The sequence below is a fragment of the Scomber japonicus genome, chromosome 17 (genome assembly GCF_027409825.1).
Source record: "Scomber japonicus isolate fScoJap1 chromosome 17, fScoJap1.pri, whole genome shotgun sequence".
Classification (NCBI taxonomy): domain Eukaryota; kingdom Metazoa; phylum Chordata; class Actinopteri; order Scombriformes; family Scombridae; genus Scomber; species Scomber japonicus.
In genome coordinates this window covers 7,143,811-7,168,193 of record NC_070594.1, presented here as the reverse complement: position 1 = coordinate 7,168,193, position 24,383 = coordinate 7,143,811, and the positions used below count along the sequence as shown (strand labels likewise).

At 42.1% G+C, this 24,383-nt stretch overlaps 1 protein-coding gene across 1 annotated transcript in view; it reads left to right on the top strand.

Annotated features, from left to right (window-relative positions):
- col12a1b (collagen, type XII, alpha 1b) overlaps positions 1–23,934 on the top strand; it is a 214,510-nt gene extending 190,576 nt beyond the window's left edge. Inside the window, exons 55-66 of the mRNA XM_053337464.1 lie at positions 207–260; positions 763–858; positions 2,654–2,707; positions 7,207–7,260; positions 7,374–7,427; positions 7,773–7,844; positions 7,935–7,970; positions 10,114–10,180; positions 10,295–10,477; positions 12,773–12,841; positions 18,423–18,593; positions 22,945–23,934. Coding sequence (XP_053193439.1) covers positions 207–260; positions 763–858; positions 2,654–2,707; positions 7,207–7,260; positions 7,374–7,427; positions 7,773–7,844; positions 7,935–7,970; positions 10,114–10,180; positions 10,295–10,477; positions 12,773–12,841; positions 18,423–18,593; positions 22,945–23,066 — 1,032 coding nt within the window. The 3' untranslated portion in view covers positions 23,067–23,934. The remainder of the gene's footprint in view (positions 1–206; positions 261–762; positions 859–2,653; positions 2,708–7,206; positions 7,261–7,373; positions 7,428–7,772; positions 7,845–7,934; positions 7,971–10,113; positions 10,181–10,294; positions 10,478–12,772; positions 12,842–18,422; positions 18,594–22,944) is intronic.
- The last annotated feature ends 449 nt before the right edge of the window (positions 23,935–24,383 follow it).

The following is a 24,383-nucleotide window of genomic DNA, read 5'->3' as shown; positions in this document are numbered from 1 at the left end:
GGAGGGTTAAGGGTTAAAGAGTTAGTTGGCAATAAGGAAAATGTAGAATATCAGTATCATAATAATTTGTGTTGCTCAGGATTATTCTAACATGTAATAAATGAGTGTGAATGTGACATTGAAAGACTTGTTAAAGCAGATATGTTCTTCTTGTCTCATCTTTTGCTTTTTTAACTTGACAAATGTTCCTCCTCTTCATTTTTTAGGGTGCACCAGGTAGCAAAGGTCCCAGAGGTGAAAGGGGAGAAGCCGGTGCTATTGTAAGTACCTTTTTTTTTTCTAAACTCATCCCCTTTTTTCTTTAAATACCTACTACTGCTGCTTCACCTTTGATTTAACACTAGAGAAGGAGAAAAAAAAAGAAAAGAAAAAGAAAAAGACATGACACAGTTTTTCTGAGCTGGAGTAGACTCCTCGGTTATCTGCCCTCAATAAAAACAAGAAATTGTTTAAAGTACGAGTCTCTGTGAAGAGAGAATAAGCACATCTGATATCACTTATCCAATGAGTGTTTTTGCTCTTTGTGCCTGATATTAAAAGGAGGGGAGGCGGTGGTGGGGGGGTATGGGGGGGGTGGGGGGGGGGGGGGTTGGTTCGATCCCCGTTAAGCAGCAGCAGCATTCTTGGTCTCCTGTTGCTCTGTGTCCACAAATCGCAACAGTAGCATACTTGAACACAAGTGTCCGGCCAGATATCAACAAATTCCTTCTGTGTTTTAAACTATTTCTTTCTTTTCTTTCTTTTCTTTCTTTCTCTCCGCAGGGACCCATCGGCACACGGGGAGATCTCGGACCACCTGGGCCCATGGGTTTGCCCGGCCCTCAAGGACCAAGCGGGCTGTCGATTCCAGGAGAGGCTGTAAGTGTTAAAAAACACACCTCTCTCCTCTCCTCTTCCCCCCCCCCCAAAAACATAAATCCCATGATGCCTCGGCACAGAGGAGCAGAGGGATTAACAGCGATTTATTATGCAGGGAATTTACAAGCTGGGGAGTAGCTGTGGCAGAAACTCACATTCCTTCATGTCTGAGGGGGAAAGAAGTGATACCAGAAAAGACCTGAGACCTCAATATCACCGAGTGTCGATAAATCACAGTTTGGATTTCCGTCTCGGAAGATGAGATGTACCCAGATTAAACCGAAAAAATGTTCCTTCATTTTGTCAGAGCTGTCAGTTTGTAATGTGTTGGTCGTGGCAACAAAAAAAAAAAAAAAAAGAAAGGATTATCAGTGACTCTGCAGCTCCCCCTCGGCTTCATAGTGAGTCTCAGCTTTACTATTCAGCGCTGTTCACTTCCTGTTCAGCACCAAACACCAAACACACACACACACAGTTAGCTGCAGACTAGCTGGTGAACATAGTGAAAGCATTTAGCAGCTAAAGAGCCAGATATTCCCCCTCAGGAGTTAGGGTTAGAAAGCGGAAACAGAGCTAAAAAAAAAAAAAAGAGAGTTGAATATTGGACTTAAATTCAGCAGGTGGACAGAAACACGACTCCAAAATGAAGGATAAATGTTGCTCCGTGACTCCACTGCTGCTGGATGTGGAAATAAGCAGCTGTTTTCTAACAAGTTCAACATATCGACTTCAGCTGATGTCAGTGTTGTGTTCACTGCTCGTTTCTAAAATCTGTTAACGCCAGTTTAAAGTAAAATGATCCCAAATATTGATATGATACAGATGACATGATTAGTTGATGTTTTTTTTCTAGAGAGGAGGCGTCACTCTGTTGGTTTTCTTTTGAACCGTAGAAACACAATTTACTCTCAAAGTCAATGAGTAAGAAGAGTCAAAGACAAAAGTTTAATTATTGGGATTATAGTTAATTAGCTATAGTTTATGCAATCTGTCGGTGGTGATATTCTTAATTATAAGCTGTTAAAATGACCATTAGTGACCAGAGGCGTCACTCTGTTGGGTTTTCTTTTGAACCGTAGAAACACAATTTACTCTCAAAGTCAATGAGGAAGAAGAAAAGTGATTCAGTTAAACTCCTGCAGATGACAGGCAAAAGTTAAATTATTGGGATTATAGTTAATTAGCTATAGTTTATGCAATCTGTCGGTGGTGATATTCTTAATTATAAGCTGTAAAAATGACCATTAGTGACCAGAGGCGTCACTCTGTTGGTTTTCTTTTGAACCACAGAAACACAATTTACTCTCAAAGTCAATGAATAAGAAGAGTCAAAGACAAAAGTTTAATTATTGGGATTATAGTTAATTAGCTGTAGTTTATACAATCTGTCAGTGCTGATATTTTTAATTATAAGCTGTAAAAATGATAATTAGTGAGAGAATCTGCTACCTTTGTCCTTCTTTATTGCTAAAAATGAGTGACGGATGGATAAAAGCATCAATTAGAGGTTCGTTAGAGTCTGAGTTTAACGAATCAGACTCCCTAAACTGGAGCCAAACCTCTGTGGAGACGATGCCCCTCGTGCTCATGTATTATAATGGATTAAATTACCCAACAGAACATGCTTCTTTCAGCATTACAGATCACCTTAAACCATATTTAAAGTATAACATTTCCAACCCTAATCTGTTTATCCTGGAGCGAGCCTCAGCGCTGGCAGGACACGTTTTGTCATCTCACACACACACAAAACTGTTCCTGTTCCCGCTCTTCATTCTTGTCTTTATGCCTTCAGGGCCGCCCTGGACCAAAGGGAGACCCCGGTGACTCTGGCCTACCTGGACAGAAAGTAAGTGTTGCTTCTTTACTTGTGGATTTTTTAAAACAGGAAACGGGGATAATTCACAGCTTGACTACTAGTCTGGCGTCCGTCCACGTAGCTGTGTGCAGACAGTTTTCCAGCTGGGGAGGATTCCGAGAGAAAAAAGCGAGGGGAGTTCGTCTCTCTCTCTCTCTCTCTCTCTCTCTCTCTCTCTCTCTCTCTCTCTCTCTCTCTCTCTCGGCAAAAGCAGGTTTCCGAATATTACTTTTAAATTAAATTTCTTCTTGAAGTTCTTGCGGAGAACGAGCCAAGAACAAGTCACCTTGATTAACGGCGGTGGTCGAGTGTTGGCCTGCGGTCAGCTGGCTAGCTAACTCAAGTTGTTTTATCTGGGAATATATGAGGAGCTCTCGTCCAAACTTGGGATATCCAGGATTTGAAAGAAAGATGACACCACAGCTTATAAAGCGATTGTTGGCATGAAGGTAAAGAACATCGTGGGTCACTGTTGAATCTCTGAATTTGAACCTGTCTAGTGTTTTTTTTTTTTTTTTTTTTTTTTGAAATACCGAGTGACGAATATCAGGTAGCATTTTTGATTTCTTCCAGGAATGAAAACTCCCTCCTTCCATCTCATATCTCACTTTTATTAGGTGGTAAGAGATAAGAGTCAAAGCTTCATCCATTTAACTTCAAAGCTTTCTCTTTGAGTCATACTGCTGCATCACTCAGGGAAGTTTCTACCTAAAGCTTCACAGAATACTAAACGATGAAAAATGAACAAAACGGACGATCAGAGCAGGAAAGATAGACTGATATTTAGATATTTGACTGACTTGTGCAGCTTGGTCTCCTCCAGCAAAAGGTTAAAAGCCTGATGACATTTAAGATTAGATCTCAGCTGAGCTCTTTAAGAGGGTAAATAATCTCTAAATGCTGGAGGGACTGGAAAAGAAAAGAATCCTAGTCTTCCTCTAAGTGACCTCCAGGCCTGTTTTCTGTCACTTCATGCCCAGTAATCCTTCCTCTTGTCTGCCTGTGGTGATCAGCGGAGGTATAATCCATTAAAAGAGTTTATAGGCGCAGTCACAAGCAACCGATACGTCGTCTACTTCCCCCCCGATTCTGACCTGAGGAGCGGTGCTTGTTTACCTCCTTTTAACCTCCTTTTAACTAAACCTTTAGACTTTTCCCTTTGGTGTTTTTCTGAAAAAAAAAGAAAAGCAGGATTTTTTCTCCTTACATGGATGTGAGAGATCCGTTCTCTTGCTTTTAGCTTGGAAGCTCTGAGCTATAGTAAATGAATCACAGCTTTTCAAAGTGCAGGTTAGCTAACTGGTAAACATCAATGCCAGAAAATAATCACTGCTGAAATATATGATGGAGATAATAAAGAGCGCCCCCCCCCCTCTTATCAGACTTTTATGAGATATAATATTAATCTTCATGCAACAAAGGTTTCATATGTAGTGGATGAATGTCCAAAAAGAGCTTCACACAGCTGAGGAAGGATGCTACAAACTATCAAAGCACTTATTTTCTAACTTTATAAAACACCATCAATCCTAATTTTTTATTTCATTTCATTCTCCTGCTTTTACACTTTTGGACTTTAACCCTCACATACTGCTCAGGGTCAAATCTGACCCATTTTTAAAAAACATTTTAAAGCAGTAAATACTCTAAATACTTCTTACTTTTAGCCTGAAATGTTATGACTTGTCCTTAAAACATTTGAATGCAGCTGACACTATCTTTATTCTGTTGCATTCTTCACATTTAATATAGCTCATGTTTTTTCTCCATAAACTAAAAGTCCAAACCGTCTCAGCTCTCTGGAAGCTTCATTAAGGATTAATCTGGTTTATTATCTGTAACAGATGAAGTATTCATGATTGATTTGTTTTGCAGAAATTTGATAGAGACTTAATTATAAGGAAAAAAAATAAAGAGCTGCATATAATCTTACAACACAGACAATCACAGCTTTCATTTCCAAACCTGCAAATAGATTAGAGTTTGCAGCACTGCAGGGAATTCAGAGATGCTACGGTAAAACTTGCAGCCTTCATAACTTCCTCCTCCCGTCACAGCCTGATTCAGCTCTCTGAAAGCTTCATGAAGGATTAATCTGGTTTATTATCTTTGACTGATGACGTATTTATGATTTATTTGTTTTGGTAGAGACTTAATTATGAGGAGGATGCTGTGAAGAGTCTGAATATGAACAGTATGTGAAGGTTAAATTGCACAAAGAGCTGTGTTAGTAAAATAAAAGAGTAAATTCATTATAGTTTATCAGAGTGCAGATTAACCCTCCTGTTGTCCTCGAGTCAAGGAAGGAAGGAAGGAAGGAAAGGAGGGAGGAAGGAAGGGAGGAAAGGAAAGGAAAGAAGGAAGGAAAGAAGGACAGGAAAGAGAGAAGGAGGGAGGGAGGAAAGAAGGAAGGGAGGAAGTAATAAGGAAGGAAAGGAGGGAGGAAGGAAGGAAAGGAGGAAAGGAAAGAAAGGAGGGAAGGAAAGAAGTCCTTCCTTCATTTCTTCCTTCCTCCCTTCCTTTCTTCTGTCCTTCCATCTGTCCTTCCTTCTTTCCTTCCTTCCATCTGTCTCTTTCCTACCTTTCTTCCCTCCTTCCTTTTGCCTGTCTTTGCCAAACCCTTCTTTCCTTTCTTCTTTCCTTCCTTTCTTCCTTCCTTCCCTCCATCTTTTTAATGATCCGGCCCACATGAGCTCAAATTGGTCTGTATGTGGCCCTTTAATGAAAATGAGTTTGACACCTCTGCTTTAGACAATCACAGTAAACTTGCAGCCATCATAACTTCCTCCTCCTGTCTCAGCCTGACTCCCATCAGACACATGTTGTGACAAACTTAAAACCAACTCCACCCTCCTCGTGTCTGTTAGCTCTCATGCGGCGATGACAACGATAACGGCTCGCGTCTGACTCCGCAGCTTCAATCCGCCTGTTCCATCACATGAAGGTTTCGTTCGTGTCGCTAATGGAAGCTGCATGTCAGCGCGTCGGATGGTGCGAGAGAAAACATTTGGTAGGGTTTAAAATGGGATTTGAAATTTTGAAAAGCCATCTGTAATTGTGTATAGTTATTATTTTGTTATGATTGATGTCGGAGCTGTCAGCCAGGCAGAAACAACGAGGAGGAGGAGGCGTCCACATGTTCATGAGCTGGGAGGAAAAATCAACACTTTTTAGAGAAAGATGCTAACCACATAATCACCATGTCCGCACCATGTCGGTTCCATATCGGCCACACACAGTTTAGTCCCGTCTCTCTAAACTTCCAACTATCAAATAAAAAAAGTGAAAATAATCTAAAAAATTAAAAGACTGTCATATTTAAATCCTTTTCTTTTATTTCTCCCCTTTTTCATGACTTGGCCAGAAGGAAAAGGTGATTTGGCGCCCCCTGTTGAGACTTTAACACAAACCTGCTAAAACACATTAGATCAGTTTGACCGTCCTGAATCATCTACAGCAGGGGGGTCAAACATGAGGCCCGTGGGCCAGAACCGGCCAGTCGAGGGGTCCAATCTGGCCCACTTTCCTTCCTGTCTTCTTTCCTTTTCTTCCTTCCTGTCTTGTCTTCCTTCCTTCCTTCCTTCCTTCCTTCCTTACTTCTTTCACTTTTTGTTCCCCTCTCCTTCCTTCATCTTTCCTTTCTTTCTTCCTTCCTGTCTTGTCTTCCTTCCTTCCTTCCTTCCTTCCTTCCTTTCTTCTTTCCTTCCTCCCTTCTTTCCCACCTTCCCTCCATCTTTCCTTGCTTCCTTCCTGTCTTCTTTTCCTTCCTTCAATCTTTCCTTCCTTCCTTCTTTCTCCTTCCTTCCTTCTTTCCTTCCTTTCTTTCCTGTCTTTGTTTCCTTCCTTCCATCTTTTTTATCTTGGACTGTATGAGGCCCTTGAGTGAAAAAGAGTTTGACCCCCCGGATCTAGAGGGAATATTTAGGGGATAAAGAGTTTTTGCCTCCTCCCCCTCCTCCTCCTCCTCCTCCTCTTCTTCCTCCTCTTCTTCCTCCCCCTCATACAGAAACAGTGCAGAGCTGCAGAGCTGCACCCTGCGACTGATTAATCAGCTCTATTTTACTCAAATAAAACAAACCCAGTGAGTTTATCTTTGAGTGGATGGTGTTCATGGCTGCAGGTGACCATGCTGGAGCAGATGCTATAGCAACATGCATTTAATGACTTGCAGACCACGCGGGCCTTGGTTTATAATGGCCAATAAAACGGATCTGGAATATATTATGTTCCCAGTAAATCTTATGCCAAGGCATCAAAGACCAGAGAGGATTGACAATAAAAATAGCGAGCAGGGTTTCCGAGCAAATGAGCGCAAAAAAAGGGAGATTTACTGTTCGACACGGAGAAATCCAGCACTGAAACAAACTGCTTCAAGTTGGGAGGGGTGATGAGGGGGGGGGGGGGGGGGGGCGGAGAAAAAAGGTGGAAAAGAAAGGTAAAGTGGGCTTCATTTTAAACTGCTTTTTTTGTGTGTGTGTGTGTGTTTGTAGGGTTCACCTGGGCCTGCCGGTGGCGTCGGACCGATCGGACCAGCTGGAGTGAGGGTGAGTGTGAGCAGGGTGGTTTTTAATGGCAACCATGCTCTCTGAATTCTTCTGACATGAACAGTATCAGTTCAGTTGTTCAGTTGTTCTGAGTTGTGATCTTGTTATTCCAGGGCCCTCAAGGAAAGGAGGGACCAGCTGGACCCAGAGGCCCCGCAGGGCCAATGGTAAGGACTGCTTAATGCTTTGACACACAAACACCTGGAGGCTGCTGGTCAGTTAGTTACCTGCAGGGTCAGAGTTTAAGTGCCTTGCTCAAGGATCAACTGGCTTTAGTCTTCAGGGAGGAGAAAACATGACTCATTTATTTTCTCCAACCGCATTTAACAAGCTGATGTTGCTGATTTAATTTAATTTTTCAAATCACAACAAGGGTTTTTTTTACTTCTTTATCAATACAGATGATGTTATAAAAGTCTTTTCTGTGATTCAGTTGAGAAATGAATCTGTAAGAAACATTTTTATAGATTGATGTGATTTGTTCTCACTGCCTTTTCCTTGTTTCCTTACAGGGACCTCCAGGATCTCCAGGAATACAAGGTTCTGCAGGAAAACCAGGAAATCCCGGAGACTCTGGTACTCCTGTAAGTGTCCTCGTTGTCATGGCAGCTGTGTACATCTTATAGTTTTAAAGAGTTTTGCACAAATTGAATGCTGATTTTTCTGTTTTTTAGGGCTCTATGGGTCCCAAGGGAGACAAAGGAGAGAGAGTGAGTATCTGAAATATGTCTGAATTCATCTTAGAAGCTCAGAAACTGTGTAAGATTATGATTTTAAGATGCTAAACTGCAAGAAAGCATCCTTCTTTACATGTATTATAGGCTGATATTGATGTTTCATGTCTATTTATCATAAAACAAGCAAAGATCTTATCAGTTAGGTTTCCCGTGCACTTCACTAAAGATTGTTTTTAGCACTCCAGGTTAATATAAATTGTTCATTGTCAGAGCAGCTGGTGGACTTTATATACGAACACAATGTTGAGGTTCACCAAGGCCAAAAAAAAAACATCACATCTCTGCACACTCAGCAGATATTTAATCAAAGAGTCAAGCTTTCAGTCTGCAGACCTTCATCGTCGCAAATGTTTGACAAAAAGGGGGATTTCACAGCTCATTTTAAACCTCAGCTAGAGCAGAGCAGCATGTTGTCATGCAAGCACACGGCGGGAAATGCCCAAAGAAACCAAAGATGAGTCAACACAGAGAGTCAGAATCCTAGCTGTCTAAACTAGGAACCTTTAGAGGAGCATGTTAAAAGGAAAGATGTTTAAACAAAACTTCAGACAGCATTAAAAAAAAAACTCCTCAGTAGAATTCAGCAGTATCCTTATATTCATCTAAATCCTTCCACAGGGTGACTCTGCTCCTCAGAACATGATGCCATCCATTGCCAGACCTTCCTGCCTTTCTTCCCTCTTTCCTCTTTCCTTCCTTCTTTCCTTCCCTCCATCTTTCCTTCCTTCCGATCCATTGCCAGACAAGTTTGCGAGCAGCTAGTGAGCGGTTCCATCCTTCTTTCCCTCTTTCCTATTTCCTTCCTTCCTTCCTCCCCTCTCCTTCCATCTTTCCTTCCTTCCTTCTTTCCTTCCTGCCTTTTTTCCCTCTTTCCTCTTTCCTTCCTTCCTTCCTCCCCTCTCCTTCCATCTTTCCTTCCTGCCTTTCTTCCCTCCTTCCATCTGTCCTTCCTTCTTTTCCTTCCTGCCTTTCTTCCCTTCCTTCCTTCCTCCCCTCTCCTTCCATCTTTCTTTCCTTCCTACTTTTCCTTCCTGCCTTTCTTCCCTCTTTCCCCTTTCCTTCCCTCCTTCCCTCCATCTTTCCTTCCTTCCTTCCCTCTCCTTCCATCTTTCCTTCCTTCCTTCTTTTCTTCCTGCCTTTCTTGCCTATTTCCCTCTTTCCTTCCTTCCATCTTTCCTTCCTTCCTAAACCAAAGATGAGTCAACACAGAGAGTCAGAATCCTAGCTGTCTAAACTAGGAAGCTTTAGAGGAGCATGTTAAAAGGAAAGATGTTTAAACAAAACTTCAGACAGCATTAAAAAAAACTCTTCAGTAGAATTCAGGGTGACTTTGCTCCTCAGAACATGATGCCATCCATTGCCAGACCTTCCTGCCTTTCTTCCCTCTTTCCTCTTTCCTTCCTTCTTTCCTTCCCTCCATCTTTCCTTCCTTCCGATCCATTGCCAGACAAGTTTGCGAGCAGCTAGTGAGCGGTTCCATCCTTCTTTCCCTCTTTCCTATTTCCTTCCTTCCTTCCTCCCCTCTCCTTCTATCTTTCCTTCCTTCCTTCTTTCCTTCCTGCCTTTTTTCCCTCTTTCCTCTTTCCTTCCTTCCTTCCTCCCCTCTCCTTCCATCTGTCCTTCATTCCTTCTTTCCTTCCTGCCTTTCTTCCCTCTTTCCTCTTTCCTTCCCTCCATCTTTCCTTCCTTCCTTCCTCCCCTCTCCTTCCATCTTTCTTTCCTTCCTACTTTTCCTTCCTGCCTTTCTTCCCTCTTTCCCCTTTCCTTCCCTCCTTCCCTCCATCTTTCCTTCCTTCCTTCCTTCCTTCCTTCCTTCCTTCCCTCTCCTTCCATCTTTCCTTCCTTCCTTCTTTCCTTCCTGCCTTTCTTGCCTATTTCCCTCTTTCCTTCCTTCCATCTTTCCTTCCTTCCTTCCTTCCTTCCTAAACCAAAGATGAGTCAACACAGAGAGTCAGAATCCTAGCTGTCTAAACTAGGAACCTTTAGAGGAGCATGTTAAAAGGAAAGATGTTTAAACAAAACTTCAGACAGCATTAAAAAAAAAACCTTCTCAGTAGAATTCAGCAGTATCCTTATATTTATTATATTTATCTAAATCCTTCCTCTCTGCACACAGGGCGACTTTGCTCCTCAGAACATGATGCGATCCATTGCCAGACAAGTTTGCGAGCAGCTAGTAAACGGTAAGAAGTCTCATTTTCCTCTTGAACTCCATTTTTAAATCACCATGACAACAATTAATCAACCAAATCTCATCTTTCGAGCCTGATCACTAACCGTTGTCTCCCCTCCTGCAGCACAAATGACTCGTGTCAACACATTACTGAACCAGATCCCCAACGGCATGTATCGTAGCAACCCCGGCCCTCCTGGCCCACCTGGAGCTAACGGCAGGCAGGGACCTCGCGGAGAGCTGGGCCCCGCAGGAAGGAACGGCCAACCCGGAAGTCCAGGTTTACCCGGCCAGCCAGGAGAGAGAGGTAAAGACTCACATCGGGAGGAGACGGAGATTGTCCAACGATTCTTAAAATAGGATGAGGAAAAAAAAATGGCAGCTCAAGCCACAAATGAGCTCAGTGGATATTTAAACTGCGGCAGGTTTATTTATGGAGCTTAAAACCATCACGAGATGCTAACGAGGGTCGGCCGCTTCATCCCTCGTTTTCACTCCTGATTGAGCAACACGCTGCTCACTTGCTAATGATCCTCTTTACGCTCTTCCTCCCTTCCTCCCTGTCTTCTTTTCCTTCTTCCTTTCCTTCCTGCCTTCCTTCCTTCCTGCCTTCCTTCCTGCCTTCCTTCCTTCTTGTCTCCTTTCCTTCCTTCCTTCCTTCTTTCCTGTCTTCTTTTCATTCTTTCTTTCCTTCCTGCCTTCCTTCCTTCCTCCTTTCCTGTCTTCTTTTCATTCTTTCTTTCCTTCCTGCCTTTCTTCCCTAGTTCCCTCTTTCCTTCCCTCCATCTTTCCTTCCTTCCTCCCCTCTTTCCTTCCTTCCGTCTTTCCTTCCTGTCTTCTTTTCCTTCCTTCTTTCCTTCCTGCCTGCCTTTCTTCCCTAGTTCCCTCTTTCCTTCCATCTTTCCTTCCTTCCTTATTTTCCTTCCTTCTTTCCTTCCTACCTTTCTTCCCTATTTCCCTATTTCCTTCCCTCCATATTTCCTTCCTTCCTTCCTCCCCTCTCCTTCCATCTTTCCTTCCTTCCTTCCTCCCTCTCCTCTCCTTCCCTCTCCCCTTCCCTCCATCTTTCATTCCTTCCTTCCTTCCTCCCCTCTCCTTCCTTCTTTCTTTCCTTTCTTCCATCTTTCTCTCCTCTCTTCATTTCCTTCCTTTCCATCTTTTTCTTTATCTCAGACTATGTAAAACTGACTCGACGCTATAAGAACAGAAACATGTATTGTTGATCACAGTAGACGAGCTGCTCTTATGTAACAGCATGAAGTCGGTGCAGAGAAGCATGTGTCACTTATTCCACTAGAAGACTGTTACCGTGTTTACAGAAGGACAATAAGAGAGAGAAAAAAAAAGAAAGAAAGAAAGAAAGAAAGTGATTCTCGCCAGCTGCAGTAAACACGCTGGAAAAATATCAACATCTGATACTTATGGTTCTGTCAGAAAGAATCAAGACAGCGACGTTTCTCTCACTGTTTTGACTCGCTGCTCCGAGCAAATTGGACCAGACGTGAAACAGTGACAGCGAAGGTTTAAGTGTCGACTCTCAGCTTTGGATTTGAGGGGCGTTTACTGTGTTTGACTCGCAGTCGTACACAAGACGATGATGACACTTATAGGACACTCATTGAAAGGGAGGGAGGAAGGAAGGAAGGAAGGAAGGAAGGAAGGAAGGAAGGAGGAAAGAAGGAAGGAAGGGGGGAGGAAAGAAAGAGAGAAGGAGGGAGGGAGGAAGGGAAGAAGGAAGGAAGAAGAAAGGGGGATGGAGGAAGGAAAGAAGTAAGGGAGGAGAGAAGGAGGGAGGGAGGAAGAACAGATGGAAGGAAGTAAAGGAAGGAAGGACGGAGGAAATAAGGAACGAGGGAGGGAGAAAGGAAAAGAGGAAGGGAAGAAAGAAGGCAGGGAGGAAGGAAAGGAAGGAAAGAAGGAAGGAAGGAAGGATATTTTGGGAAGTTACCAAATATAATTATTTGCCCAATAAAGGGTTAAAATGCCAGAATGAGTCAGTCAGCTAATCTCAGTCCAGCTGTTGCTAACGGCGATCACGATGAAGGCAACTAGATTTCCTTGAATCTCAAAATCCGATCTGTCGCCATTTACCGAGAAAAATCTGACACCATTTTTTTTTTTTTTTTTGATGAATTGATTTAAGCATATTGAGTTTGTCTAACAGGATAATGTTTACACTTACCTCACTGTTTATCTGATGTGGACGTAAACTCACTCAATTACTAAGCTGATATGAATCACTTTTCCTCAAATCATTGTTCAATTTTAAACAAAAGTGCTGGAAGACGTCTCACTATTTGACTATTTTATGACAGTTTTATATCCTTAATTTAAATGATAAGAAACAGCACATTGTGAAGCTTTTATCTGCCTTTTTAAATGTTTCATCCTTCGCCATCTATGCTTCATACAGAGCAGCTCAAACTGGTTTTTAAAAAAAATGATCTCTGTTCACAATATTTACTAAGCGATGAATCATAAGCACAGATTTTTTTACTGCTGAATCGAGTTAAGAAAAGGTTTTTTTAGTCTTGTTTTATGTCCTTTAACTTTTTAAAAACAGCCAAATGACATAGTGTTATATTATGTTTGTTTCCTTCAGGTCCTTCAGGAGAGAAGGGCGAACGAGGGACATCAGGAACTGGACAGAAAGGACCGAGAGGGCCCGCTGGTATGTTCAAACATCTACACAGTAAAGAATTAAGAGACATACATGATTTAAAAGACAAAAAGCAGCTTGAACTTCCACTGCTTTAACTTAAAATCAGTTTCACAGCTTTACAATTCAATCAATCAATCAGCACCAATCACCATTTTGATGCTCAATGAATCATTTTGAATCATATTTTAAAGAAACGATACCAAAGTTCTCCGGTTCCAGCTTCTTAAATGTGAATATTCTTTAATCCTTTATGATAATAAGCTGAATATATTTTGGGGTTTTAGACAAAATAAGACAAATGAGGACATCATTTTGGGCTTTTGTCACCGTTTTCTTATGTTTTATAGACCCAAGGCAAGGCAGTTTTATTTATATAGCACATTTCATACACAATGGCAACTCAATGTGCTTTACATGAAACAGAAAAACATGAACAAAGTACAGAAAAATATAAAGAGAGAAATAAAATGCTAGAATAGAGCATTAAATATAAGATTGCAGCATTAAATAATGATTTGCTTTAAAATCATTAAGGACATACTGTAAGGACCCAACAGCCAACAGCTAATCAAGAAAATAGTCGACTAATTAATTGATGCTGAAAGTAACAGTATAGTTATAGTTAGGTTATAGTAATAGGTATAGTTATAGTTATAGTTATAGTTATTATTAGCAGCTCTGAATTGTGGAGGAGCATCTTGTTTTATTTGGTCCAACCCGCAGGCCAAAACCCAAAGATATTAAGTTTATAATGATCCATGACCAAAACAAAAGCTTTAAATCATCATATTTCAGAAGCTAAAACCAGCTAACATGAAGCATATTTCTTTATTAAAATTGTTAAATCAATTTTCTGACAGTCGCAGCTGTAGTTTTGATGCATGAGGTGACGAAATTTATGAATTCACCAAGCTGCAGCTTTTAATAAATCTATCATCTATCATCTCTCGTCTCACATTCTTATTAGCAAAGATCAGTAAAACACACATTCAGTGAGCAGCAAATCACATCAGCTGCCGTCAATTAGTATTAATTACTGTGAATAACTTGATGAAAGGCCAAAAATTATACTAGTCTGGTGTCGGTTTATGCTTCAAAGATCATTTATGAGGGAAGAAGCTTCACTCTGAGTATTTCTAGCTCCGACTAAACCAACAGAGTGAGACTTCTTCTCTTTAGAGGATCGCTTAAAGTCAATTACAGGAGTCACACCTCCCAATTAAATCATATATAAGATGATTAATTGAATAGTTTTGAACCAGAACTTTCAGTATTAGGATTAATTATAATGTTTAAAATGTCTACTATGTTATTTCAGTGCTTGAGTATCTGTAATTTTCTGATATCAAAGGTTTCTGGGCTTGAAATGAATCATTAGTTGCAGTCTGAGCCACTTCCCAACAAATAAATCAGAGTTTTCAGTCATTAACCCTCCTTTTGTCCTCGAGTCAAGAAAGGAAGTTAGGAAGGGAGGAAGAAGGAAGGAAAGGAGGAAGGAAGGAAGGAAGGAAGGAAGGAAGGAAGGAAAGAAGGAAGGAAGGAAGGAAGGAAGGAAGGAGGGAGGGAGGGAGGAAAGAAGGACAGAAGGAAGGGAGGAAGGTAAGGAAGGAAGAAGGGAAGGAAGGGAGGAAAGAAAGGAAAGAAGGAAGGAGGGAAGGAAAGAAGGACAGAAGGAAGGGAGGAAAGAAGGAAGGAAGGAAGGAGGGAGGGAGGGAGGGAGGAAAGAAGGACAGAAGGAAGGGAGGAAAGAAAGGAAAGAAGGACAGAAGAAGGAAGGAAGGAAAGAACAGTCAAAACAGACGGGGTCAATTTGACACGAAGGTTAAATAAATCTCTGCTAATCACACGTTGATCCAGTCCTGCTGTAATAATCCAGCAAAACACACGAAGAAGAAAAAAAAAGAAAAGAAGCACGTTTTGTAAAAGCCGACAAGGTCAAGTTGTGGAAAGAGTGGAAGCAGGAGTGGTAGAGTGAGAGAGGGAGGGACGGAGGGAGGGAGGGAGGGAGGGAAGGAGGGAAGGGTCTAGGGGGGGAAAAAAGGAGGAAGTGGCCGGCAAGTGAGTCATTGGTGTAGAAGGTTCATTCACAACACATGCCGGAGGACGGAGGGTAGGAGAGGGAGGGTAGGAGAGGGAGGACGGAGGGGAGGAGAGGGAGGACGGAGGGGAGGAGAGGGAGGACGGAGGGTAGGAGAGGGAGGACGGAGGGGAGGAGAGGAGAGGGAGGACGGAGGGTAGGAGAGGGAGGACGGAGGGGAGGAGAGGAGAGGGAGGACGGAGGGTAGGAGAGGGAGGACGGAGGGGAGGAGAGGGAGGAGGGTAGGATAGGGAGGACGGAGGGTAGGAGAGGGAGGACGGAGGGTAGGAGAGGGAGGGCGGAGGGGAGGAGAGGAGAGGGAGGACGGAGGGTAGGAGAGGGAGGACGGAGGGTAGTAGGGGGAGGACGGGGAGGGTAGGAGGGTAGGAGAGGGAGGACGGATGGGAGGAGAGGGAGGACGGAGGGTAGGAGGGGGAGGAGGGTAGGAGAGGGAGGACGGAGGGTAGGAGAGGGAGGACGGAGGGTAGGAGAGGGAGGACGGAGGGTAGGAGAGGGAGGACGGTGGGGAGGAGAGGGAGGACGGAGGGTAGGAGAGGGAGGAGAGGGAGGACGGAGGGAAGGAGAGGGAGGACGGAGGGTAGGAGAGGGAGGACGGAGGGGAGGAGAGGGAGGACGGAGGGGAGGAGAGGGAGGACGGAGGATAGGAGAGGGAGGACGGAGGGTAGGAGAGGGAGGACGGAGGGTAGGAGAGGGAGGACGGAGGGTAGGAGAGGGAGGACGGAGGGTAGGAGAGGGAGGAGAGGGAGGACGGAGGGTAGGAGAGGGAGGAGGGTAGGAGAGGGAGGACGGAGGGTAGGAGAGGGAGGAGAGGGAGGACGGAGGATAGGAGAGGGAGGACGGAGGGTAGGAGAGGGAGGGTAGGAGGGTAAGAGAGTTTCCAAAGCGGCTTTCTCCATGTCTAGACATAACGCAGAAGTGGGGAAAAAGACTCAGCAAGTTCTGTTCTGCCCTTTCCTTCCCCCCTCCCCTCCCCCACCTCCCCCACCTCCCCCCTCTCATTGATTTGTCTTTTTAATTTCTATGTTCCAGCTGTAGTGCCCAGGACTGTCAGCAGCCTTTACTACAGCTTTTTTATTATTATTAATTTATTATGTTTCCAGCTGGAACTACGAGCTACGATGATGATGATGATGATGATGATGATGATGATGCTGAGCTATAATTATCTGTTTGGTTCAGTGATCATAAAACACTGCTTTCATTCTTTTAGTTTTTACATTATAAGAAACTTTACTTTATAGGAATAAGATTCAAATTCAATTAACCTCCACATTAATCTGATGTATGAGATCCAAACTTTTTGTATTGTTTTGTGCGTGGTCATTAAAAAACACGACCAGATGGAGGAAAGTCACTTCGAGGCTGAACTGAAGACTGAGAATCAATGCAAACTGATCTTATTGTGCACGTTTAATAAAGCTGGAGTTTCATAAAGCTGATAAATGTGCTGAGGTCTAATCAGCTGGGATGAGTTAACACACCTCCAGCCTTAAAAATCCTCTTAATTAACCCTCCTGTTGTCCTCAGGTCAAGGAGGAAGGAAGGAAGGAAGGAAGGAAGGAAAGGATTAAATAGGGAGGGAGGAAAGGAGGAAGCAAGCAAGCAAGGAATGATGGAAGGAAGTGAGGAAAGAAGTATGGAAGGAGGGGAAGAACGAAGGAAAAATTAAAAAAAGAGGGAGGAAAGAAGGGAAGAAGGAAGGGAGGAAGGAGGGGGGAATGAGGGAGGAAGGAAGGAAAGGAGTAAGGAGGGAGGGAGGAAGGACTCAAGCAAGCAAGGAAGGATGGAAGGAAGTGAGGAAGGAGGGGAAAAACGAAGGAAAAATTAAAGAAAGAAAGAGGGAGGGAGGAAGGAAGGAAGGAAAGGAGTGAGGAGGGAAGGTAGGAAAGGGGTAAGGAGGGAGGGAGGAAGGATTCAAGCAAGCAAGGAAGGATGGAAGGAAGTGAGGAAGGAGGGGAAGGATGGAAGGGAGTGAGGAAGGAGGGGAAGGATGGAAGGAAGTGAGGAAAGAAGTATGGAAGGAAGTGAGGAAAGAAGTATGGAAGGAAGGGAAGAATGAAGGAATAGTCAAAAGAGATGGGGTCAATTTGACCCGGGAGGACGACAGGAAGGTTAAAGCAAAAGTTCCCATCTTCATGCCTCAGTTACAAGTTTGTATTTCAGATTAATTTTTATTTCCCTGATTATGAAATTAAATCCTTTGATGTATAAAATGCAGAGACAAATAATAAATAACATAATAAGTGAATACACCTGTGTCGATGTGCCGAGCCTTGAAGTTCCAAAATGTTGACACAAAGTTCCCCAGGCTCAAATTATTAAATGAATTATTTGATAAATTATTTGTCAAAAGATAATTAAAAACTTCCCACTACAATTTCCTAAACCCACATTGTGCTCATTAATTTGTTTTATCCAACAGACTAAAACCCAAACATGTTTTCTTTAAGATCGCAGCAGCAAATCCTCACAGTGGAGAAGCTCTAACGATGAAATGTTCAATGATCATTTATCTTCTCTCTGATCTTTATTATTCTACGAGAGGAAACGATGCAGCGAGGAAACAAAAAAACACTAAACCAGGAAGATATGAAGATAATAAATGTATCTGATCAAATATGAGTTTTAGTTATTTATATCCTTTAATACTTTAACCTTCCTGTTGTCCTCGAGTCGAGGAAGGATGGATGGAAGGGAGGAAGGAAGGATGGAAGGAAGGATGGAAGGGAGAAGGAAGGAAGGGAGGAAGAAAGGAAGGAAGGGATGGGAGGGAGGAAGAAGGAAGGATGGAGGAAGGGAGGGAGGAAGGAAAGGAAGGAAAGGAGGGAGGGAGGAAGGAGGGGAGGAAAGGAGGGAGGGAGGAAAAAGAAAGCATGGAAGGGAGGAAGAAGGAAGGAAGGGAGGAAGGAAGGGAAGGAGGACGGAAGGATGGAAGGAAGGAAGGAAAGGAAAGGAGGAAGAAGGAAGGAAGGGAGGAAAGTAATGGGGAGGAAAGAAAGAGAGAAAGAGAGAGGGAGGGAAGAAGGAAAGGAAGAAAGGAAGGAAGGAAGGGAGGAAGGAAAGGAAGGAAGGGAGGAAGAAGGAAGGGAGGATGGAAGGGAGGAAGGAGGAAGGAAGGAAAGGAGGGAAGGAAGGAAGCGAGCAAGTTACCATGACGATAATTAGTCAGTGAACTCAGCATCGTCTGACGCAGGCTGGAAACTCTGCACTTTTATTTACAGTTAAAACATTTCACCGTGTGTTTCAGATTCTGTCAAACTAACGGAGCTGCGGTGGCTTCCTGTCTAACCTTTTCAAAATAAAACCTTTGTTATTGAGCGCTATCTAATCATTATTATTAAAAATCGTTTCCCCTCGATTTTATTAGTTTTGAGATTGTTCGGCCCCTAAATCCTAATCACGATCAAATATCGATTAATTGAGCAGCCTTACTTGATCGTCCCCCTTGTGTTGTGTGACGGATCTTAACTGGTCTACATTTCTCCTCCTCAGGCCCACCAGGAGAAAGCAGGACAGGATCTCCAGGCCCTTCAGGCTCTGCCGGACCTCGCGGTCCCCCCGGACGTCCAGGTTACGCCGGAGTCCGCGGGCCTCCCGGACCTCCTGGATACTGCGACTCTTCTCAGTGTGTCGGTATTCCTTACAATGGGCAAGGATACATAGGTACGTACTGAGAAGATGACTTAGCCTGGCGTGAAGTGAAGTAACGTCCAGCAACTGCTAAACCTATCTGATCAGTTGGTGGGTGTTTTCAATTATTGGATTAAAACCCTTCAAACAGAAACTAACACAGCTGTAAAGGAACACTCGAGCATTAAGGGAAACGCGTGTATTTACCGTCTTTTGCTGAGTCAGATAACAACGATGGGTTTATTATATAGAGAAGGCCTGGATATGTTTAGCCTAGCTTAGCACAGAAGCTGTTAGCCTCGCTCCATCACAAGAAGGATAAAACAAAAACTTCTAACAACCTCTAAACCTGATTTTTATCTTGTATCTTGTTAGCTAGCATGCTAGTAGCAAAAACCATCAAGTACCAAAAGCTGAAATTGTTTCAGAAACAAAAACTGTGGTATTGTTCAGTTTTTATCTTTAAAATAATGATTTTTATGGAGCTGATTTTGAATAATAACAAGATAAGTCTAGTCTGTAATTCTCTTAGTTTCAACAAATCCTAGTAAAAGACCAAATAGCAACAGTATGCTAGCCGAGCTCTCGATACCGGCTCAGCTCCAAGCCCAAGATGTAAATAAACAGCTCAAACATTTATAGTATTGTTTTTTTAAAAGATCAGTAACTTCCTAAAACAGCTAGCCACCAACAAATAGAAGGAAACTGTAGGCGTACATTTGTTGGGAACTATTTTCAGCGGCGGATGAATCCACATTCGGTGCTCTAGTGAGTATTTTTGGTCCTTTTTAGCACACAATACTTCTTAGTAGATCAATTCATTGTTAATTTTGGCCTTTTTATTGAATATTTTGACAGTTAAGATAAAAATTATCACCAAAATTAGCATTGGAGATATTTGTTTATTACTAAAATCATTCTGCACTTCTTGATTTATTCATTTATTTACTCAGTTTTGAGGCAAAAATACCATTCCCAAAATACCAGCATTCCTTTTTCCTATCATTATAAATGGAATATCTTTTTTATTTTTTGGACATCTGGTCAATCTCAAGTTGCTGGAATATTATATAACAGGAATTTTCCACTATTTTCTGGCAATCTGCAGACAAAACAATGAATCAGTTAAGCAATAAATTAGTCTCATTTATACATTTATGTTTCTGCACCTGCTCAGTAAATCAGAGTTTCTCAGTAAGAGGGAATATTTTTCTCGTGTGATGGAGCGAGGCTAACAGTTTGTATCCGCTTCCAGTCTTTATGCTAAGCTAAGCTAAGCTAAACACGTGTGGTCCTGTATCTCGATCATCTTCTCGTCTAAATGTGGGGTACGACGGTAAACCGGTGCTTTTCCCTGAAATGCCCGAGTGCTTTTTTATGAGGAGTCTGATAACTTATAGTCACTAAACATTACAGAGTAACTTAAAAAGTTGTTTATTCGCTGTCTCCTGCTTTGACCTGACTGACACCTTCCATCCTCTTTGGCCTGTTTCAGGTTCACCATAGTAGAATTTCTATGCCGCCTGTGCTGCTTTCACTGACTTCCTGAAAAAAACAAAACTCAAAGTCCTGTAACTGAAACACTTGCTCACACGCTCTAGAGCTGTTTAAAGGATAACAGCTCGATGGAAACCATTAACAAACTTTGCTGAAAAACACAACACAACAACAAAGAGGGAACCTGTACTAACGACTCACAGCCAGTAGAACAAAACCCACCAGCAGCAGCGGTGATGGCACCGACCTGTTTAGTGGCCTGTTTGCATCTTGAAGACCAAACAAAGAAACCTTGTGTTCAGTGGAGGAGCATGTACCAAACAACAACTTCAACAAACAACCCCAAACAAATACTAACAAAGGTGGATTTGTAACAGAAACAAGTGCAACTACCACAAGCATCACCAGCAAACAACAGCAGAAACAACTTTAACAGCATTTACTCTCGAGGTGACGTGTAAATAAACTAATTTGTGCCTTGTAAATGATGTTTGAATCAAGTCCACTAAATTTAGTTTTTAACATCTGTAGTGTTAAAGCTTGTGCCTTGCAACCAACAACCTGCTGCTTGCTGAATGCCAACAAAAACGCCTCTCTTTTATTTTAAATAAATTTTTTTCTGCCCATGTGTTTGTAGCTGTTTTAAACTGCTCAGGGCCATAACTGAATCACTTCTGCACATGTGACCCCTGAGGTTTTAGATTTCACTTTGTTTGCCACTTCATGTACAAAAAAAAAAAAAAAAAAAAATCCAAATCAATCTTTTCCATTTTTTATTTTTTATTTTTTAACAATTCTCCCAGTACCAGCTATACTGTATCTGTATGTTATATTAAATACTAACTAACAATGCAACCCCAAAGAAGTTTCTCCAGGCTGGTGGTAGAAGAACTGTACTTGATTTTTATGTAGAAATGTTTTTGTTGTGTTATTTTGTAAATGAATGAGTTGTGGAGAAATGACAGTGTTGATAATTCTTGAGTGATGAAGTCATCTGACTCTCAAAATTGGACTAACTAACACGCCTCAACTTGTGTAGTCAACCAAAAAAAAAAAAAAGAAAAAAGGAGGGAACCAATGAATGCACTGACATGTTGATACCAGGGGCGCGTCCACTCAAACACTAACCCCTAATATTTGATTTGGTTCATTTAGCGGCAGCCGTGGATTTGGTGATATTGCTGCCGATCGTCAAAGTTAAACACCTGTGCAATCTGAATAAGGTTCAGAAACTAAAGAATCATCATCTTTCTTAAAGCATTGAAGAAGTTAATTCATGTATTAGATTGTGCAGGTGTTCCTAATAAAGAGGTCCCGCATTTACACATAACTGTTAAATCTTAACCCTTGTGTCGTCCTCCCGGGTCAAATTGACCCCGTCTTATTCTTCTTTCCTTCCTTCCGTCTGTACTTCCTCCATCCCCCTTTCTTCCCTCCTTGTTTCCATCCTTCCTTCCTCCCTCCTTTCCTTCCTTATTCCTTCCTCCCTTCCTTCTTTCCTCCCTTTCTTCCTTCCATCTGTACTTCCTCCATCCCCCTTTCTTCCCTCCTTCTTTCCTTCCCTCCTTTCCTTCCTTCCTCCCTTCGTCCCTCCTTTCCTTCCTTATTCCTCCCTCCCACCTTCTCTCTTTATTTCCTCTGTCCTTCTTTCCTTCCCTCCTTCCTCCCTCGTTTCCTCCCTTCCTCCCTCCTTCCTTCCTCCTTCCTTTCCTCCCTTCCTCCTTCCTTTCCTTCCTTCTTCCTTCTTTCCTTTCCTCCCTCCCTCCCTCCCTTCCTTCCTCCCTCCTTTCCTTCCTTCTTCCTTCTTCCTTTTCTCCCTCATTTCCTTCCGTCTTTCCTTTCCTTCATTCCTCCCTCCTTTCCTTCCTTCTTCCTTCCTTCCTCCCTCCCTTCCTTCCTTCCTTGACTCGAGGACAACAGGAGGGTTAAGCTGATTTGATAACCTGCAGCTTGTTGCACCTCTAACCTTTAGCTTTGCTGTAACCAGTTATTATTTTAATTGTTCTGCAAAAAAACAGTCATAAAAATAGAGATCGACATTTCATCCTGAGCGGTATTTAGATCAAAATGGAATAAAACATAATTAACCAGTGACAGGAAGTAAGAGATGTACTTTAGACTGTTGTTTAGAAAGGAAAAAGTTATGTATGGGATGTGATAAAAAATGTGATATTAGACAAAGAATCCTGCACGCTGACTATCTGAGGTCTGAAACATCAATTTAATGAGTCCAAGTGATGGTCAGTGTTCAGGATTCTTTATTTTATGTCCAAGTCAAGACTTTTTGGTCCCAAGCACTTTTCATTATCATTGTGAAAAACTGATTTAGCCGTAACTCCCACTCCTACATGTGTCGATTCATCCGACCATTATTTAAAAAAAAATATGATTTAAAAACAAGACATCCTCAGAAAAGAGAAGCTGGAAAAAGGGAATGTTTCAAAATAAAAGGACTTAGAAAAGTAGTCGATTATGAGATTTGTAGCAGATTCATTTATCTCTTCGGCTCAAACATAGCTGGTGCAAAAGCCTGCAGGTTCATTATAAACTGGTTTAAGGTGCTTAAATGAACAAGCTTACTAGATCATGATAACTGTTTATAGTTTCTGGCTTATTTCGGTGCATCGGTAGCTCCAGTCCACAAATATTGCTGCTTCTAACAAACCCTAAACCACCAGAATAAGTGTGGACACGCCCCTGCTGTTTACTAACCACCCATATCAGAGCAGAGAAAAAACAAAAACTCACTTGACTTTAACTTTAGCAGTAAGTTAAAAAATCTAAGTCTAAACTAAAAATTTTAACCCGTTCTTCTTGTGCATGCTGAGACAAACTAAGAGAATTTCCCAACTCATGTTCAATTGGCCCAAACGCTATCTCCGAGCAGGCCAATATCCATCCGAACCCGACACCCAAGTAGTCCCGGTCCCCGAGGAGGAGGATGATTGGCAAAACCGGCGTCGAAAGAGATCACTATCAAGAAAGGCATCCAACAGGCTAACATCATAAGACAAGCCATGTTCACTTTTTCCTTTTCTTTTGTTTTTTTTTGTTTTTTTTTTCAACCTGTGTTTGTTGTTGGAATATGAACATTATACACAGAAAAAAAAGGGGTTTGACACCTCGACTTTATTGGGAAATACCTTTAAATGCCTTAAAACGTATGTGAATATTCATTTTTGTGGCAGGTGAAGGGCTTGGACAAAGGGAGGGAGTTTGGGGGGCGATTGCTAAGCAAAAAAATAATAATTTTCTTTTTAAAAATGGAAGAAAAAAAAATCCATGAAAACCTGTGAGCTTTTCTTTTTCCACTTGTCTTTTGCTTGTAACATATTTGCATTGAGTTTGTATTAACTAGCAGTGTTGAACAGTGCACTCATTGTAACAAAGCTAGCGATGGTAGTGGAGGGATGAAAATGTTTGTTGACAGTGTTGGGACATCAGGTGAGAAATGATTATTGTTTTCTGTCACAGTTCATCCATTATGTTAAATATAACCCTTTTCATTCAGTGTCGTCTTCCAAGGAGGTTCAGTTTCATTATGGCAGTTAAACACAGCTTTCATTTTGTATCTCTAAACTTAATATTTATCAGTTTTCCTTTATTCCGTCACAGCTAATTTTACCAAAGGTAATTGCATGTCTGTGGTGTATATTTAGTACATGTTTTTGTTTCATTTCATTTTTGTTTTTAACCAGAATATAGTTGTTGTCATTCTTGTCATTTTCTCAGTATCGAATGCAGTCAAAACCTGCATGCAACACTATGGAAATGGTATTGCTGCTTCTTGTTTTAACTGCAGATTGTGAATTCCACAGCCTTATTTTCTTATTTATTTCTGAAAACAGAAGAGGCATTTTTCAATAAAACTACTGAAAATTTACACCTGGTGTGGGTTTTTTGTGTGTGTGAGTCTTGGTTGCTTATTTTAAGGGAATGTACAGACTCTCAAAGATGAAGTAGGGTCGTGTGGGTAGGAGGGTATGATGGTCACATGAGAGTGGATTGACTAGAGGGGCATTTAAGGTTAACTTGGACACCGACTTGATGGTACTAGGACACTAAAAGGGCGCCTATTGCGACTAGAAGGGCATTTAGATCAAATATAGGGGAACTTAGTCCAAGTGCTTACCAGTTTGGTCCAAGTAGAAGAATACCTGGACTAACTAGAGGGGCACTAATTTCAAGGGAATGCACAGACTCTCAAAGATGAAGGGGTAGGGTAGTTTGGGTAGGAGGGTATGATGGTCACATGAGAGTGGATTGACTCAAGGGGCATTTAAGGTTGACTTGGACTAACCGTAGCCTGACTAGAGGGGCACCGAC